The sequence below is a fragment of the Euleptes europaea genome, chromosome 2 (genome assembly GCF_029931775.1).
Source record: "Euleptes europaea isolate rEulEur1 chromosome 2, rEulEur1.hap1, whole genome shotgun sequence".
Taxonomy (NCBI): domain Eukaryota; kingdom Metazoa; phylum Chordata; class Lepidosauria; order Squamata; family Sphaerodactylidae; genus Euleptes; species Euleptes europaea.
The window spans coordinates 80,365,604-80,383,009 of record NC_079313.1 but is presented as its reverse complement, the minus strand read 5'-3'; the positions used below and the strand labels follow the sequence as shown (position 1 = coordinate 80,383,009).

Genomic DNA, 17,406 nt, shown 5'->3' with positions numbered 1-17,406 from the left:
CGCACTGAATCCGCCCTTGGTAAGATAACCGGCTTTTTAACATCCACCAGTTGTCGCAGCGACTTAGTTGCGTTTCTTTTCTGCCGGCTCCATAGACCTCCTCCTCCTCCTCCTTTCCGCCTGGCTCGAGCAGCCTTTACTGCACGCGGATTCAAATCTGCAGCACTAAGCGCACCAGCCAATCGGCGCCGCGGGAGCTTTAATTTCTCCGCCAATGAGAGAAGGCGAGGCGGAGCCCCGACTTCCGGTCTGAAGACAATCCCGTCCCGTCCCGTTGCTAGGAGACCGGGGGGAGAAGCCCGCTCGGAGAGGTTTGTGGCTGCCACCGAGACGCGTTTCCCCGGCGGAGGTCCATGGCGGGGGCCGCGAAGGCCACCAAGGAGCCGCTCGACCCCGTCAGCCAGAACAAGATCTTCCGCGAGACGGTCGAAAAAGAGCTGCGATGCCAGCGCCTGCACACGGAGTACGGGGTGAACCCCCTCCTAAAGGGTGCGGCGGCGAGGGGCAGCACGGAGCGGCGCGAGCGGCTTGGGGAAGGGGGGGGGAGAAGAATAGGGGCGATTTCCCCACCAACAGGGCTGGCCGTTCCCACTGCAACAGAACACAAAGGGCGAAAACGCACGGTCGCTTGAGCCTCCTTTCTTCCCTGTTCCAGCCAGGATCCAGCCAGGATCGAACGCACGAATGTGCGTTCGATCCTGGCTGGATCCTGGCTGGAACAGGGAAGAAAGGAGGCTCAAGCGACCGTGCGTTTTCGCCCAAAGAAAGCACATGCCATTGATTTTGGAGGTCAGAGCTACCGGCTTCAGCAGTTATTTTAAGGAATTTGAGTATTAAGCAGTATTTGAAGGAAGAAGGAGCAGGGGAGGGGCTGTGGCTCCAGTGGTCGAGCCTCTGCTTGGCATGCAGAAGGGCCCAGGTTCAATCCCCAGCATCTCCAGTTAAAGGGACTGGGCAAGGCGGCGATGTGAAAGACCCCTGCCTGAGACCCTGGAGAGCCACTGCCTCTCTGACTTTGATGGACCAAGGGTCTGATTCAGTATAAGGCCGCTTCATGTGTTCAATAACCTGTGGGCGCCCTGTTTATTGTTGTAGGATCTTTCTCCTTGTCTGTTTCTACAGATGCATGGTCATCATGAGATGCTTCATGACCCAGCAGACATCAGGGCTGTAAGACAGGTCATGTCGTGGTGCCCATAAGATCAGGTGCTGGAGAGTCTTAATAGCCCATAGCATAGCAGTGGCTATTAAACAAAACCGCATATTGTAATCCATTAAAATCTAAACACAAGGGCCATGTTTGCCTGGCACTGAAAAGAACAAGACAGTCCTCCTTCCAAAGCGAGTTCCATAATAGAGGCACCCATGCCAGCAGCCCCACACCTAACTTCATCAAAGGCCTGCAACGATTATCTCAGCTGGTCCATAGAGGCAGCAGTCTCCCTCTAACAAGAGTGGGCAGACCCTGGGGAGTAGCTGTGGCAGGTGTATGGCAAAATTATACATCAGGTAACCAGAATACTTTGTTGTCTCTGTTGCTTGAGCTCAGCTAAAAGTATTTTTTAAAGGAAGCACAATTCCTGACAAAGATGGAAATTAATCACTCTAGCTTTTTAAGCCGTTTTTTGCCCCCAGTCTTGCATAAGAGCTTTTAGCCAGCGTGGTGTTGTGGTTAAGAGCGGTGGAATCTAGACTGATAATGTACACTTTTGGGGGGAATGGGAGGCGTGGAGAATCTATTGTGAAGATTATTTTTCGATAGGTCAATTTAAAGGATACTCTTTGGTTTGATCCCTGATTTAATTTATTACTATAGTTATTTCGAAATATTGTATGAACAGGATTGAATAAAATAAGATAAATACAACTTAAATATATAGATGGGGATTATATTTTAGCAAAAGTATATCCAATTTATATTTTAGATGGAAGAGTGTGAAGGGGAAGTCGTTTTTGTTTATATTAGATACTTTTTTTCAATTTTCTAATTTTGTTAGACATTTATAAGATTTGCATAATTGAATAATGATTTATGAGATGTATTAAAAGAGAAAACAATAAAAATTTAATTAAAAAAAAAGAGCGGTGGAATCTGATCTGGAGAACTGGGTTTGATTCCCCACTCCTCCACCTGAGCTGCAGAGGCTAATCTGGTGAACTAGATTTGTTTCCCCACTCCTACACATGAAGCCAGCTGGGAGACCTTGGGCAAGTCCCACACTCTCGGCCTCACTTACCTCACAGGGTGTCTGTTGTGGAGAGGAAGGGGATTGTAAGCCGGTTTGAGTCTCCCTTAAATGGTAGAGAAAGTTGGCATATAAAAACCAACTCCTCTTCTTCTTAGTTGGGGCTGTTCCTGGCCAAAGGCCAGCCATGTTCAGACAGCCTTTGCCTTGTAGTGACCTTTCTTAGGACTGTCTATCCAGCAACAGTTAATCCATGGCCTTTTTCTGTGGTAGGTGCAGTCCACTGGAATGGCTTGATAGAGTGGGGGTAGAGGGTGCCTCCACGCTCACTGCATTCAGAAGGTGTGCAAGAGTTTTAGTTCAGAAGGCATTTGGTGGACAGTAAATTGTTTTGGCAGTCCTGGCTGCATTTTTAACCTGTCAGTGGACTGTTGCATTTTTTTGTATCCTTGCAACTTTTGTTGCTTGTTGAGACTAAAGGAATAAGGCAGGATGTACACATTTTAAATAACTGAATATGCATTCTTTTTTGCCTTCAGTTCACGTCATAACCAGAAAGCCGATGTCTTGGCATGATAACTTAGAGGAGCCCGCTGATGGTAATGAGCCCTTCATTGTCAGGATTTAAGCCATAAATCGTTTACTGTTGTTTTGCTATTAAGAGACAGATAAATGTAGATTGCAGTATTACTGCTTTTGACATTACATTTCTGGCTGTTCAGGATACATGAGAAGGAAAGTAATTTTCGTGATACTAACCCACAGTACAAGCAAGATGCAAATGCCACCAAGATACTAGAGTCTTTCACAGGAGTTTAACATGCTAAAATTATCTAACAGGCTATTGCAAAATTTAAGTTATGTATGCTGAAGTGCTATTTAAGTTAAGACTTGAAGCAGTTAATAGTGCACAGAAGTGGGGGGACCCCAAGGACTTGTGGGTGTCATCTCATTTAATCCTCCCCCACTGTTCCTTCTTTTCCTTCCCTGGCAGCCCCCATAGTCTCCCCCTGCCAACTGTCAGGTTTCCCTCCTTTCTTCCCATTTGCAGCCCCTACCTGGGAAAACTATGGCCCATGTTTTGTGGTGGCCGCTGCCAGGCACTGTTCTGTGTAGGGAACCCACAGGAATTTAGACAAGGCATCTCACTTTCCTCTGTACCCCCTCCCCACAGTATTTGCTCTTTGCCTCTTCCTGCCAACCCCCATATCTTACCTTTCCCTTCTTCTTTCTCTCCTTCCCACAAACCCACCCACCTTTTATTTGATGCCCCCCCCCCATCTTTGGCTATACTGGTATTTACTTTATACCCTGCTTTTCTCCATGATGGAGCCCCAAAGCCCCATGATGGAGCCTCCTCTCCTCCATTTTTTCTTCACAACAACACTGATGTAAGTTAGGCTGAGTGTGTTTGACTGGCCCACAGTCACCCAGTCAGCTTGTACAGGAGAGTGCGGATTCAAACGTGGGTCTGTTCTGAAACTCTAACCACTACTGGTTTTCATGGGGTGGCTGTAGCAATCAGCTGGGCCTGGGTGAGTCATGAAAGTCACATGGTAGGAAGATGCCCAATGAGTTCTTCTCAAAGGCCAAAACAGCCATGAAAAGGGCCCTGCCCCCTCCCCCAACCTTTTACTGACAGAAACCAAGGCTTGAATGCTGGCAACGACCACTGTGGCATTCATTTCATAAAGCTACAGGTGCTTATTCTGTTCATTTTGGAGGGTTTTAATCCCCATTTTTGAAGATTTCAGATTTCTCTGCAAACAGGTGGCTTTTTCAGGTTTTTAGAAAGATCTGTATTGTCTGTCCATGACTTTAGTCTCTGGCTTTAATTATCCATATAATTGGACACATTAAGAATTAGATATTACTTTTTAAGGATTTCATTAGATCTCAGAGGATCATAACTTTTGATGCATTGTATTCATACTCTATACTAAGTAATTCTCACTTAATACCACTTCTTTATCTTAACCCTACAGATAAATTCCTGAAACTCATTCATCATGCTGCACTTGAACCAACTAAGAAATATAAAGAACCACAGACAACAACCCAGGAAATTGGCTGGTTCTCCACACCTTTGGTGAGTAGGTTTAAGGGGGGTTGTGTGGAGCTAAGAGATGGGGGACAAGATCAAGCCATTTCTAGACACTGGTATCACAGATTTACTGTAAGATTATCAGAAGTCAGAGATTCCAGCCAAACATGGATTGGCAGAGTTTCAGTTCATTACTTCTTCTGCCAAATGTTCTTTATACTATAATCAAGTTCTCCTTTGTAGATCAGTACTGACCGAAGTGACAGGAGACTGAACTTCCCAAGTCGGAGCACTGAAATCACCAAATATATGGCTGCCATGTGGCGTCTGAAGGAGGCGATGAAGGATAAGAGATAAGATGGACATAACATCATAGGAGTTTGACAGACCCCAGCTACTAGTCTAGGGTTTCTGATCTGCACCCTCCCAACTGTAGCATGCAGAAAAGTTAGCACTATAGGCAAGGAAGATCTTTGCTGAAACACTTTTGTACTTGCAATAAACCTGTCTCAAAATATTACCTGCCAGTTGCCTCTGCCTTCCTATATTTAAGTTTTTACAAAATGGAAGATCCACTCCACATTGAGAAGATGTTGTACAAATAGAGGGGACTCACGTGGCAATTGATTGGTAGATGACAACATTCAGCCTCTACATGAAGGGGGCAGACTGACATGGGAGCAGAAGCACAATGGTTATTATTTCACCAGCACACAAGTACAGCCCAAACAACATCAACAGCCTGTGCCAGATGGTGCTATCTACTCAGTCCTGTGTGCCCAAAACACAGTCCCTGTGCCTCCCCTGCAGCCCCATGAAACCCTCCATCACAGGTTATCACATCCCCTGCTGAACAAGCTGTGGCTATATCTGAATAGCCCAGGAAATGTAAGGGATCAGTGATCTCCCAGCAGAAACACATGGAGAAATTGGACAAACTCTTTCAAAACTGTTTAATCCCTCAGTTTCACAGAAGGAAAAACCAGTGTGGAAGAGGGAGCAAACTGGTGGCTGTTCATGTATGAACATGTGACACTCAGCGTCAGACAGTAGCACCTGCCATTTCCATAGCTAGTTCTTGAAAAATTCCAAATCTTACAAAGAAAAAAAAAGTCTGCTCATTTCATTCTCTATCGGGAACGGTTCTTCATCTTCTGCCTCACCTTTTTGCCAGGCCTCTTCTGCAAAGAAAAAAAAAGCAGCATTGGTGATTTCCCCATTACCTTATTCCCACTCTGCCCCAGAATATATGCTCCCGAAGCATCCAAGTTGTAGAAAGAAATTCCTGATCAAAATAGATGCTGCTTTTTAAAACTACAAAATTACTTTTTTACCCAATGCATCCAGAATATAATTCTCTGACTTCCCACTGCGATAACAGTCTATCCCTTACTCCTGTCCAAGGCAGATACTTACATTGGCACCCTTTTTTCCTCCTTTCCCCGAGCCCTTATGGTGGGCTACAGTAGCACGAAAGCTGGTCACATCATTGTGACTTTCTCGTGTGTTCCACTTAGAGCCCTTCTTTTTGCCACCAAAACCAAATTTCTGATTCTTGTAGCGACGCTTGGCATTTGGTCTGAAAGAAAAGCAACATTCATGATGGTTGGCTATGAGGCCACTGTTTACCTGCTAAAGAAGAAAGATCTCCTGCCTCTGCCTTCTAGTTCACACATTCATAAATAGAGGTAACAAATTGCTTCCTGCTTCACCATACTCTGAAGGAGTGCCCAGTCTTGTTCAGCCATAGGGTGCTGGGACCAGCCACAAAATGTTGGGAGGCTTATAGCCAAGCATCCTTCTATGATGGAAGCTGCTCCCAGAAGACACAAAAGCGATGCCCCCTGGGTTCCTCTGAAACACTCCATGCTCCAATGGGGTGCAGGAAAACGAACTGGCTCTTTGCTTTGGGGAAGAGATACTTTGTCAAAAAGCAAACGGCAGATCTGCTAATGAGTGCCACATTGGGGATCACTGCTCTAAAATACAGGCTATTTTGTTGAAGGCTTTCACGGTCAGAGTTCATTGGTTCTTGTAGGTTATCCGGGCTGTGTGACCGTGGTCTTGGTATTTTCTTTCCTGACGTTTCGCCAGCAGCTGTGGCCAGCATCTTCAGAGGAGTAACACTGAAGAGAGACACTGTCCTTCAGTGTTACTCCTCTGAAGATGCCGGCCACAGCTGCTGGCGAAACGTCAGGAAAGAAAATACCAAGACCATGGTCACACAGCCCGGATAACCTACAAGAACCGACAGGCTATTTTGTTCAGCATCAAGGGAACAGTGGAAACACCATTAGCCAGCAGATTATTTCTCAACAGCCCCATCTCACCATGTTAAGTCTTGAAGTTAGCTGCAGTGACCAAGCTCCCTGGCAGAGCTAGTCCCAAATGTTCAAAGTCACAATGCAGATTCCTTTGAAATTTGATGATTTTTAAATGTGAAGCTCCTCTCTGCCATCTGGTCACTTTCACTTTAATACAAACTGTCCTTATGTTTTGAAGCTTATGTGAGAACCAGAAATTTGTATTTTAAAAACAAACAATTCGGACCGCAGAATATATGGTTCAAAAATATACTTTGAGAGCTCAATGTTGTCTCCCATTTCTCAGCTGAGAAATGTTGTGCACGTCAGCTCAACGTCAACAGAATATACAGCAGTAAAATATCTTTCAGTGCATCAATTTTTGTCCTTGGGAAAGTGTACAAGCGTATGAGTTATGCAACAACTTGAAACAAAAAAGTGATTGAATAAAAGGCCTATTAATAGAAAAGCGGAGTTTCTGGCTGAAATCCCTCCACTTCCTAGGTCTTACCCTTTTTTTGTCAGCTGGCCTCCAGTCCCCTCTTTCTTCTTGCCCTGAGACGATGGTGGCTTTTCTCCCTCCAGGAATTCCAGCTTGTCTGAGAGACCTGCATAAAGAACTGCATTGACGCCAAGCCACAGAAGAAAGCCCAAATAGGCTTCATAACTCACTGGATAAAATCTCTATACGTAAGCACTTTCTAAATGTTTCATAACCTCATATGGTTGTCATTGTAACTTCCATTTTATAGATGGAGAGACGTAGACTGAGGGTTTTACAGTGCTGGTGTGTCCTTGGAAACACTAAAGATAACAGTAACTGATGACCAGAAGGACTCAAATATATCTAGTAAGGCTGCCAGGAAAGATAGGTACAAGCCACCATCCCTTCTTTCTGGCATTCCCAACACAGAAGGCTAACGTGTAACAATGAATTCATGTAAAATATACCAATTCAGGGACACTGATAATGCAATCCTAAGAAGAGGTACATCCTTATAAATCCATTGAAGACTGTAACTGTCCCAGGACCTCTTAAAGACTAGCCAACCGATTTCAAAATGGGGGGGGGGGGAATTAATGTTTTAACCAAAAGATGTAACCAGATCAACAAGCTGTGGGGGAGGGGCTGTGGCTCAGTGGTAGAGCATCCGCTTGGCATGGAGAAGGTCTCAGGTTCAATTCCCGACATCTCCAGTGAAAGGGACTAGACAGGTAGGAGATGTGAAAGACCTTTCTCCCTGAGACCCTGGAGAGCCACTGCTGGTCTGAGTAGACAATACTGACTTGATGGACCAAGGGTCCGATTCAGTATAAGGCAGCTTCATGATTCAGAACAGGCAAGCAAGTTTAAGGAAAAACCTTTATTTATGGGTAATAATAAAATCATAAGCTCTGGCAAAAAACACTGCTGTAAAGGGATTATTATAAACCTTGAAAATGGGTGAGGCTTCTCCTTCAGCAAATACTGATGTTTGTGGACTCCACAGATGATGAGCTGCCACAGACCAAGTTGCTGCCCTGAGCTTAGAATCTAGGACCAAAGTACATACTATTTGCTGGAACAATCCTTCACTACAACTATCGGCATCTCAACTATACAGTGGTGACCAGGGATTCCCTACCTGTTTCCCCACCTCAGACACTTCATATGCTATTTCTCCCTCCTTTGATAATACAGCAGAGGAGGGGAGAGAAATGTGGAATACCTCACCTTTCTGGTATTTCTTGACTGCATGCAACATCATGGACTTCTCTTTCTGCCTCTTCTGCAGCACCTCAGTTTGTACCTATCAAGAAGCAGAGAATGAGCCTTGCTCTTCCATTCCAGTAGTTCCCCACCTTGTATCTCAGGCCTTCCCCTTTTGTGCACCAGTATGCGTGTGTGCACACTTCCCACTGCACGCCAGGATTCCAGTTTGTTTATGCTCAGCAACTGGATTCCTCTCCCAAAAGGCTACCCTTCCTGGACTTCCAGACAATTTGGTGTGCCGGCTCTCTCCCTTCAGTTCAAGGGCAGTGGCTCTTGTCCTGGATCTTCTCACCTTTTTGCCATATTTCCTCAGAGCACGGAGCTGTTTGGCCCTTTCAGACTTTTCCATGGCTTCTTGTTTGCTCTTCAGCTTTTGACGAATCTAATGAGGAAAGACCAAACAGCATGCATACACCTGGGATTCATTTACTACAGTGACCTCTTCTCATGTTTTACTGCATCTTTTTAAGAGTACCATGTTCCTAAATAAGGCACTTCCATAATTTCTGCAACACAGCGGTTACACAGGATATCAGGACAACCTCTTGCATAAAAATTCCAGCTACAATGATCCAATTTATCATCACCACCTTTGAAAATGGAGATTAGGATGCCAAATCTTGTTAGGGGTTTCTAATACTGAAGCCATGCTATGGACTTGAGTCTAAATTAAATAATACAGATTATAAAGGTATGCTCCCGTGTGCAGTCCTTACACTGAGGAGGGCACAGCGACAACTGTGCTTGCACATGTACCAGAAACTTATGTAAAAGGATATTTTCAATATGATAGAACGCATCAGTCAGGACCTCAGGCAAACCGATGAAACACTCATAAACTGAGCAAACAGTTGCAATGCATAAAAGATATGCTGATTTACTGATCACTCCAATTAATCTCTTTCTTTTTAACTGCATATAGCAAATTCGTATTTATTTGAACTTGCCTTGCACCAGAGTTCACATAAGAAATAATAACAGTATCAACTACCAGCGGTACCCCATTTCTCCCTTCTGCTTTGTAAGCCACTGTGTTCCACCCAAGACTATTAAAGTCATCTTCAGGAGGTGAGCCTACTCACACTGGACTAGCAAAGCAGCAGGCTTGTTCTTGGCCAGTTTATAAACAACTATTTGCAGTACAGTGCAAGCTGCGCAGAACTTTTTCTCCATTTCATTATTCTATCTTTCTTTGGAAGCATTTTAATGTGGAAACATCAGTGTATCGGATTGGAAGTGCTACAGTTCTGGACCTGACAGGATCCACCTACAGTTATAATAGCTCCTGAAAACAAATTAGAAGCCATATATCCTACCTTCTCAGAACCAGTATAGCTTAGACTATCAACAAACAAGGAACTCACAGGTGAAAGGAAATCTCATTCTCCCCCCCCCACCGCTGGTGCTCACTTCCTCTCTCCCACCTCCTTCAGCTGCTACCACCTCCTCCTCTGCCCCTTGCTGTCACCCTCATTGGCCTTCTTCCTCACTCTCTCCAACCCTCTTGGGTGTGCCCTCTCCTACTCCTTTTTTTAAAATGTGTGGCTGTACAGGGCTGCTAGGCAATCCCATAATGCTGACTGAGATTTCACAAGATCTCAGTCAGCATTCTTTTTAAAGTTGCAACGTTGGCTTAGGCACACACATCACTTGTCTGCTTATGGGGTTTTTGATACCTCCTTTCTTCCATTTTTACTTTTTTAAACTTTTGGGATTTCCCTGCAAACATTACATTTGTAGAAATATCTCAACAGACTATATTTTGAAGATGGGAGGGAGACAGACCATTGCATCACCTTGGGGACAACAGTTGAAAGGTGGACTCCAAATAAATGAAATTAAACTCTCCCATACTAGCTTACCTCTTAAGGTTGTTGCGAAGACCAAACAGAGGGGAGAACCTGAGCTCTTAGGAGGAAGGGAAGAATGTAATAGATACCTTCTGCATCTGTTGGTCAGATTTTGCCATCTCTGCAAAATAGTCATCAGGCCGTCTAGTAGGGATTTTGAGCCGATGTAACCGAGGTAAGGCTTCCAGCACAGATGCTTGAGCCTGATGGTAACTGGGAAAATAGAAAGAATTACATCAGCACTTTTACATCCTGTTGGCACCTTGTGTATTTCATGCCCTGACAAAGTAGGTAAGTAGATTTCAGGCTCTCTCTTCCTGCGTCACTCTAACATACATCTGGAGAAAATAAAAGCGCAACTAGTCTCCCTTTTTCTCCTTTACCACCTAAAACTGTTACTGTCATCAGGACATACATTGTCTTGTGGAAGCTACATTCGCATCCCCTCATATGTCTTGTTTTGTGTTGCATTGCTTTGTTCCACATGAGGCAGCTCATGGCAATTGCCTTCTGGGAACTTGCTGCTATAACATGCATTCTTCCTAATCTTTCTTATGAATTCAGCCCTAGGGTCAACGTGTGGAATTCCTTGTCTCATAACCAAACACCAGTCCTTCAGTTGGGGAACTTGTGGTCTATGGATCTTATGCGCAATCTTCCTCCCAACCACTAGACTATTTGTTGACAAGACTGGAATGGTAGTACTTTATTCCCTGTTCAATCCTATTTTTTTCACTGACAAAAAGATAGTAGTTTGCCAACTTTGACTGACTACATGTGGCTGCTAGGAAGATTTGAATTCCTTATCTGAAGGCAGCCTTGGGGCTTATGGTTATGAACAACAGTTGCTGTCCTTGTAAACACTAGGCTATGGGTGATCTCTGACAATGGAGCTATTCTGGGTTCTCCATGTGTGAGCAATACGTGAAGGGAAGTGGACAGGGTAGAGTGATGCGATCATGGCACTGTTGCGATGTGTTGATTAACCATGCAGAACACCCAAGTGGGGAACATTGTGCATGGGTGATGTGATTGGTGGCAGTGTTTCTAGAGATATTATGAGAATGGCTAAGTTTATTTTTCTTTCTGCAGCTCCTGCACTGACTTCATTCCTGTATGCACAGGATAAGACATTCACCTAGCACATTTTAATCAAATTCTGTACACCATTGTGAGCCCTGACGTGGCAGTCATCCAGCACAGCAGGACCATAAGATTGAACTGACAAGACCAAAGCAATTTAAAAAAATACAGTTTGCCCTTTTTGGAGCAAAGAACAAACACTGTATATAAAGAGTACCCAGCAAGCTCCCTGGAAGCAACTCATATACACAGACTTACAAACTCATCTCTCTCTTGAAGTCATCCTCAGGGTCAACAGCATCTTTGTCAGGCGTGTGACTAGAAGCAACATTTGTTTCCAGACAAGAAGTCACATCAAGCCTTTCTACCCAGGCTAAATGTCTCTGGAATTCAGACAGACACTGTTTCAATCCCTCCTAGAAAGAAGAACATTAACAGTGATTAGGTGCAACATGTAAGAACATCTGTACACTGACTTGCACGTCACCTTACCCACCCAGAATCTGAAAGGCTTTTGTCCAAGCACACCCTAAAGACATCATGACAACCCCCATATTGATATATTCATTCCCCTAAAGTGTTTGATAACTTTCAGATACCCATCCAACATCATCTGCAATGTTTAAGGCTTGCTTCCTACCCATATGGATGTCTGTGTTTTCCAAGCCACAGGCTCCTCCCATTCAACTTCAACAAGCCAAAAAAAAATCCAACCATAACAATAATAGCAAAATCCAAATTAGAAACAAACGTTTCCTACTGAATCTGAAGAGAATGAAACAAATTACACTATTATAATGCTTTACAAAAAAGTTATATAATCTTTTCACTGAATAAATTGCAACATTTTTACCTGCCCCCACATCCATGATCCAAGGGGGCAATACAGCAATCACCCTATACCTTGTGTATGACACCTTAAAAAAAAACCAAGCCATTCCAAAATTGGAATGCCTGACTGCCAAGTATTAAGCTCAAGTATAATTGAACAGAGTGATTGATGCCCCAGCAAAATGGTAAGTTTCAGAAACTCAGCTTACCCACAAAGGTCATAATCACCCAGTACTCACCACATTGTTGAAAGTCTTTGGTCGTCCTTCAAGCACAACATTTAGACCTGGCTTTAATGAACCTTTAGTAAATGCTTTCTGAAGCTGTATTAGAAGAAAGAGACACATAAATAGCATCCCAGGAAACTGATGCACACAAATGTCAAAGAAATTAGCTCAGCCACCCACAACTCTTGTGTGAGAAACAAAATATATAGATGGTCTGGAAGTATGGCCCAGATTGAGGTGCACAAACTGCTGTCTTACCCTTACAGGGGTACATTTGGCTTGAAATACTCAATATATGCAGTGCCACTAAGAACTGGTGCAGTACTTAAAACAAACCTCAGCACAGCCAAATCCACCAGATTGACTTAGGCAAATCAGTACTTTCTTCAGCGCCATCCCCTCCCCCAATATGGAGACCAATAATACTGGCTTACTTTACAAGGCTGTTGTAAAGACTTTTTGCAAGAATATATACCCAGCACACATTATCTCATTATAACAAATGTGAATTGTTACAATACATGTAATGCCCTACATTAAATATCATTAGGTATAATTATGACTACAGCACTTCTATCCCAAGTCACCCTAAAAAAATATGTGAAAAGCCACTACTTGGAATTAAACACATCACAGCCCTTGGTAAGTTAAAAGAATGGCCTTTCACAGAAGTCTATGAAACAAAAACACCCCAACACCATCAACCAGCATAAGCTACTAAGAGACCCAGCTTGACCATATTGTTAGGACTGTAGCTCCCGCCACTGCGGGACAACCTGAAACTTTTCCTCACTATTGAACACAGAATCAAACATACCTCTCGGTCAGTGACAACAGATTCTTCAGAATCAGAGGACATTGAGAAATCTTGTTCCATGTCTGCTCGGAGCATTGCACAGTGTTTGGGGACACCTGGTCTTCACCGCCACCAAGCTGTAGCAGGGGGAAAAAATTAAGCACAGTCTCTCCCAAACACCATGAAAGAGATGGGGTAGCTTTACCAGGATGCCTTTGGTAGCGCTTCTGAACCTTTATCAAAGATTCTTGTGGGTTATCCGGGCTGTGTGACCGTGGTCTTGGTATTTTCTTTCCTGATGTTTCGCCAGCAGCTGTGGCAGGCATCTGCAGAGGACTTAGAGGACTTCAGAGGAAGATGCCTGCCACAGCTGCTGGCGAAACGTCAGGAAAGAAAATACCAAGACCACGGTCACACAGCCCGGATAACCTACATGAACCAATGAACTGTGACCGTGAAAGCCTTCGACAATACTTTATCAAAGACTCAGCAGATGAAGGTTCCCCACCACACCTGCACGTCGAGTAAACCTCTACTCGTTTATTTTCTGCTCATCACAGCAAACCTTGACCAGGAAATCAGTCGACAGCCCTAGATGCAAACCCCAAGCTTGAAATGTCCAGACCAGCCTCCAAACAAGGGAAGGGCAGAACGCCCCGGCTCGCTCACCACAACGAAGCCCGCTCTCAGAAGCCACGAGGAAGCGTGCGCCACTACTTCCGGTCCCCGCGATGCCGCTGCTACGTACTTCCGGTTCATCCTTTCGCCGCGCTTCTGGGACGCCGTCTCCATAGCAACCAGTTCCGCGGCCTTTGTTGTTTCCGTTTCCTCCGCCTAGAGCCGGGGGTCGTTTCGCCGTGCGAGGCCGAGGCCGCTAGCCGGAGACCAGGGAAAGAAGCCTGGGTACCGGTGGGAGGACGGGACGTGCAAATCAAAAGAGCACCAGCGGGGACAGACTGAGGGAAGGAGGCGGCTGTGTGGGAGACCAGCGTGCGGCGGGGGCTCCCTGACGTTTGTGTCTCTCTTCCAGCCCAGGTGGCTGAGCCTCAGGCGTCATGTCGGTGATTGTGGTACAAGCGCTCCACATCTTTGGATTCCAGTCTCGCGTAGCAAATAATATTTGTTTCTTTGACGAACAAATCATAGTGTATCCCTCGGGGAACAGCTGTGTGAAATATCACATAGAACAGAAATGGCAGAAGTTCATTCCAGGTAAAGGAGCCTCCGACTTTGCTCTCCCACTTCCCCGTTCCCCTCAGGGTTAGGGAGAAGGAAAGTGCCGTTTCCTACCTATTGCCCCACCTTCAAAATCTGAAAGGGGGCCTCTGGCTACATGCAGTTGTCAGCCACGTAAACAGGCAGGTTTGTCCCACAGATTTGGCTGCTGTCTTTTCAGCTGTCGAATCTGTACGTCACATATTACATACTGAGTACATTACTCAAAGGTTAGTCATGCAAATTATTTGGTAAAATGTGTGTGGAGGAGTTGTGTTCAGGAGACAAAGAAGACATCAGAAGTGGGAAGTATGGAGAATGAAATTTATTGCCACTTTGGTTCCAGCTCATTTTAAAAAATTGTTGTTTTAGATTAACTGAAGTTTTTTCTTTGTACCTTATAGGCTCAGAAAAGAGCCAGGGGATGCTGGCACTGGCTATTAGCCCGAACCGACGATACTTGGCCATTTCAGAGACAGTACAAGATAAACCTGCTATCACAATCTATGAACTGTCATCTGTCCCATGCAAGAAGCGAAAAATCTTGAATACCTTCGATTTTGGTGTTCAGGAATTTGTTAGCCTGGGGTTTTCTCCTGATTCCAAGTATCTAGTGGCTCAGGCAGGACCTCCTGAATCAAACCTTGCATACTGGATGTGGGAAAAGCAAAGATTAATGGCAGTTGTCAAAGTTGATATTCAGAACAACCCTCTATATCAGGTAAGGTGAGAGAGAAGAATCACTTTCCCATGATAGACATATCTCCTTGGATGCATTTGAATACTTACTTGGATTGGTGTAATAAACCAGTAACATTGGAGCTACTCTATGATGCCCTGCATGCATTTTCCATGATGAAAAGATAAGCATGATATGCTGGGTACAAAATTCTTTAAAAGGGTGATGGAAGTGGGCCATTTATTTATTAAAACATTTATATTCTGCCCTTAATATAGCTCAAAGTGGCTTATAATAATAAACTATAAACATCCAACAAGTAATTAGAAACCTCTTTGGTAAGCCACCATGGTGGTGTGGTTAAGAGCAGTGGTTTGGAGCGGTGGAGTCTGATCTGGAGAACCAGGTTTGATTCCCCACTCCTCCACATGAGTGGCGGAGGCTAATCTGGTGAACTGGATTTGTTTTCCCACTCCTACACACAAAGCCAGCTGGGTGACCTTGGACAAGTCACAGTTCTCTCAGCCCCACCTACCTGTTAAGGTACTTGATGTGTGGAGGGGAAGGTGATTGTAAGCCGGTTTGAGTCTCCCTTAAGTGGTAGAGAAAGTCCGCATATAAAAACCAACTCTTCTTCTTATGTTCCTATAAATCAAAACTACGTGGCGCAGAGTGGTAAGCTGCAATACTGCAGTCAAAAGCTCTGCTCACTACCTGAGTTCGATCCCGACGGAAGTCGGTTTCAGGTAGCCGGCTCAAGGTTGACTCAGCCTTCCATCCTTCCTAGGTTGGTGAAATGAGTACCCAGCTTGCTGGGGGTAAAGGGAAGACGACTGGGGAAGGCACTGGCAAACCACCCCGTAAACATAGTCTGCCTAGTAAACGTCGGGATGTGACTTCACCCCATGGGTCAGGAATGACCTGGTGCTTGCACAAGGGACCTTTACCCTTACCTTTACCTTCATATTACCATCAGACAACAGGCGGCCTGAAACAATACTATTACATTTTTATCCTGTGCTTTCTTCAGGGAGGTCTGGGCAGTGTACATGATTCTCCCCTCATTTACTTTATCTTCAAAATAATCATAGGAGATAGGTTAGGGTGTGTGTCTGTGTGGAATGACTGCTAAAGGTCACCCAATAAGCTTCATGGGTGAGGATTAGAACATGGGATTCCTTCATACTACTCCAGCATCACACAAGTGGTGATCACTGTCCTTGCCACTGTTTGCATGCACAAAGTCTCAGGTTAATAGAATCAGAGAAACATAGCGTTGGAAGGGACCTCCGGGGTCATCTAGTCCAACCCCCTGACAATGCAGGAATATCACAACGACCTCCGTTCCCAAACTCCCATGACCCCTGCTGCATGTCCAAAAGATGGGGGTGGGGGGGTGGGAAACCAGGCTCCCTGGCCAATTTGGCCTGGAGGAAAATTGCTTCCTTACCCCAAAGTGGTGATCGTCAATACTCTGAGCATGTAAGAAAGAGCCATGAGAGTCAAGCACTGATCCAACCCTTCCTGCCCTCCCTCTCATGATCTGCCTAAGTTCACAGAATCAGCATTGCTGTCAAATGGCCATTTAGCTTTTGCTTAAAAGCCTCCAAAGAAGGAGAGTCCACCATCTCCTGAGGAAGCCTTTTCTACTGAGGAGCCGCTCTAACTTTCAAGAAGTTCTTCCTAATGTTTAGCTAAAAACTCTTTTGATTTATTTTCAACCCGTTGGTTCTGGTCCAACCTTCTGGAGCAAAAGAAAACAACTCCACACCATCCTCTATATGACAGCTCTTCAAATATGTGAAGATGGTTTATCATAGCTCCTCTCAATTGTCTCCTCTCCAGGCTAAACATACCCAGCTCCTTCAATCTTTCCTTATAGGACTTGGTCTCCAGACCCCTCGCTATCTTTGTTGCCCTCCTCTGGATACATTCCAGATTGTGTACATCCTTTTTAAATTGTGGTGCCCAAAACTGAACACAATACTCTAGGTGAGGTCTAACCAGAGAAGAGTTACTATCACTTCACATGATCTGGACACTATACTTCTGTTGATGAAGGCCAAAATCGCATTTGCCTTTATCTACCGCATCACACTGCTAACTCATGTTCAGTGTAAGACCCCTAGATCCTTTTCGCACATACTACTGCCAAGACAAGTCTCCCCATCTTATAATTAGGAGGAATTTCCCTACCTAAATGCAGAACTTTACATTTATCTCCATTGAAATTTATTTTATTTGTTTTAGCCCAGTTTCCCAGCCTGTCAAGATCATCCTGTATCCTGGCTCTGTCTTCTACCATATTTGCTACCCCTCCCAATTTAGTATCATTTGCAAATTTAATAAGCTATTCCTTCATCCAAATCATTTATAAAGATGTTGAACAACACTCCACTTGTCACTCCTCTCCAAGAGGATGAGGAGCCATTAACAAGC

At 44.6% G+C, this 17,406-nt stretch overlaps 3 protein-coding genes across 3 annotated transcripts in view; 2 read left to right on the top strand and 1 right to left on the bottom strand.

Moving 5' to 3' along the window:
* The first annotated feature begins 353 nt into the window (after positions 1-353).
* On the top strand, positions 354-4,671 carry CFAP144 (cilia and flagella associated protein 144). Its single transcript, XM_056845294.1, has 4 exons — positions 354-489; positions 2,726-2,785; positions 4,172-4,275; positions 4,474-4,671. The coding sequence occupies exons 1-4, from the start codon at positions 354-356 to the stop codon at positions 4,585-4,587; spliced, it is 414 nt and encodes a 137-aa protein (XP_056701272.1). The 3' UTR covers positions 4,588-4,671.
* A 660-nt stretch (positions 4,672-5,331) lies between these two features.
* Positions 5,332-13,169, bottom strand: EBNA1BP2 (EBNA1 binding protein 2). Its single transcript, XM_056844550.1, has 9 exons — positions 13,095-13,169; positions 12,290-12,373; positions 11,478-11,635; positions 10,226-10,349; positions 8,579-8,668; positions 8,248-8,323; positions 7,045-7,141; positions 5,647-5,809; positions 5,332-5,411 (listed from the first exon to the last, which is right to left on the bottom strand). Exons 1-9 carry the CDS (start codon positions 13,167-13,169, stop codon positions 5,361-5,363), a joined length of 918 nt encoding a protein of 305 aa, XP_056700528.1. The 3' UTR covers positions 5,332-5,360.
* Positions 13,170-14,111: 942 nt separating this feature from the next.
* CFAP57 (cilia and flagella associated protein 57) overlaps positions 14,112-17,406 on the top strand; it is a 29,485-nt gene continuing 26,190 nt past the window's right edge. The window contains exons 1-2 of the mRNA XM_056844184.1: positions 14,112-14,285; positions 14,693-15,009. Of these exons, the coding sequence (XP_056700162.1) occupies positions 14,129-14,285; positions 14,693-15,009 (474 nt within the window). The 5' untranslated portion in view covers positions 14,112-14,128. The remainder of the gene's footprint in view (positions 14,286-14,692; positions 15,010-17,406) is intronic.

Excerpts from the sequence above, each read along its gene's own strand:
- CFAP144 (XM_056845294.1), top strand. The coding sequence starts at position 354 with ATGGCGGGGGCCGCGAAGGCCACCAAGGAGCCGCTCGACCCCGTCAGC. Across the intron at positions 490-2,725 it reads GGTGAACCCCCTCCTAAAGG|TTCACGTCATAACCAGAAAG; the intron begins GTGCGGCGGCGA and ends TTTTGCCTTCAG. Across the intron at positions 4,276-4,473 it reads GCTGGTTCTCCACACCTTTG|ATCAGTACTGACCGAAGTGA; the intron begins GTGAGTAGGTTT and ends TCTCCTTTGTAG.
- EBNA1BP2 (XM_056844550.1), bottom strand. The coding sequence starts at position 13,169 with ATGCTCCGAGCAGACATGGAACAAGATTTCTCAATGTCCTCTGATTCT. Across the intron at positions 10,350-11,477 it reads TTCAAGAGAGAGATGAGTTT|TTACCATCAGGCTCAAGCAT; the intron begins GTAAGTCTGTGT and ends CTATTTTCCCAG. Across the intron at positions 7,142-8,247 it reads AGTCAAGAAATACCAGAAAG|GTCTCTCAGACAAGCTGGAA; the intron begins GTGAGGTATTCC and ends TTCTTTATGCAG.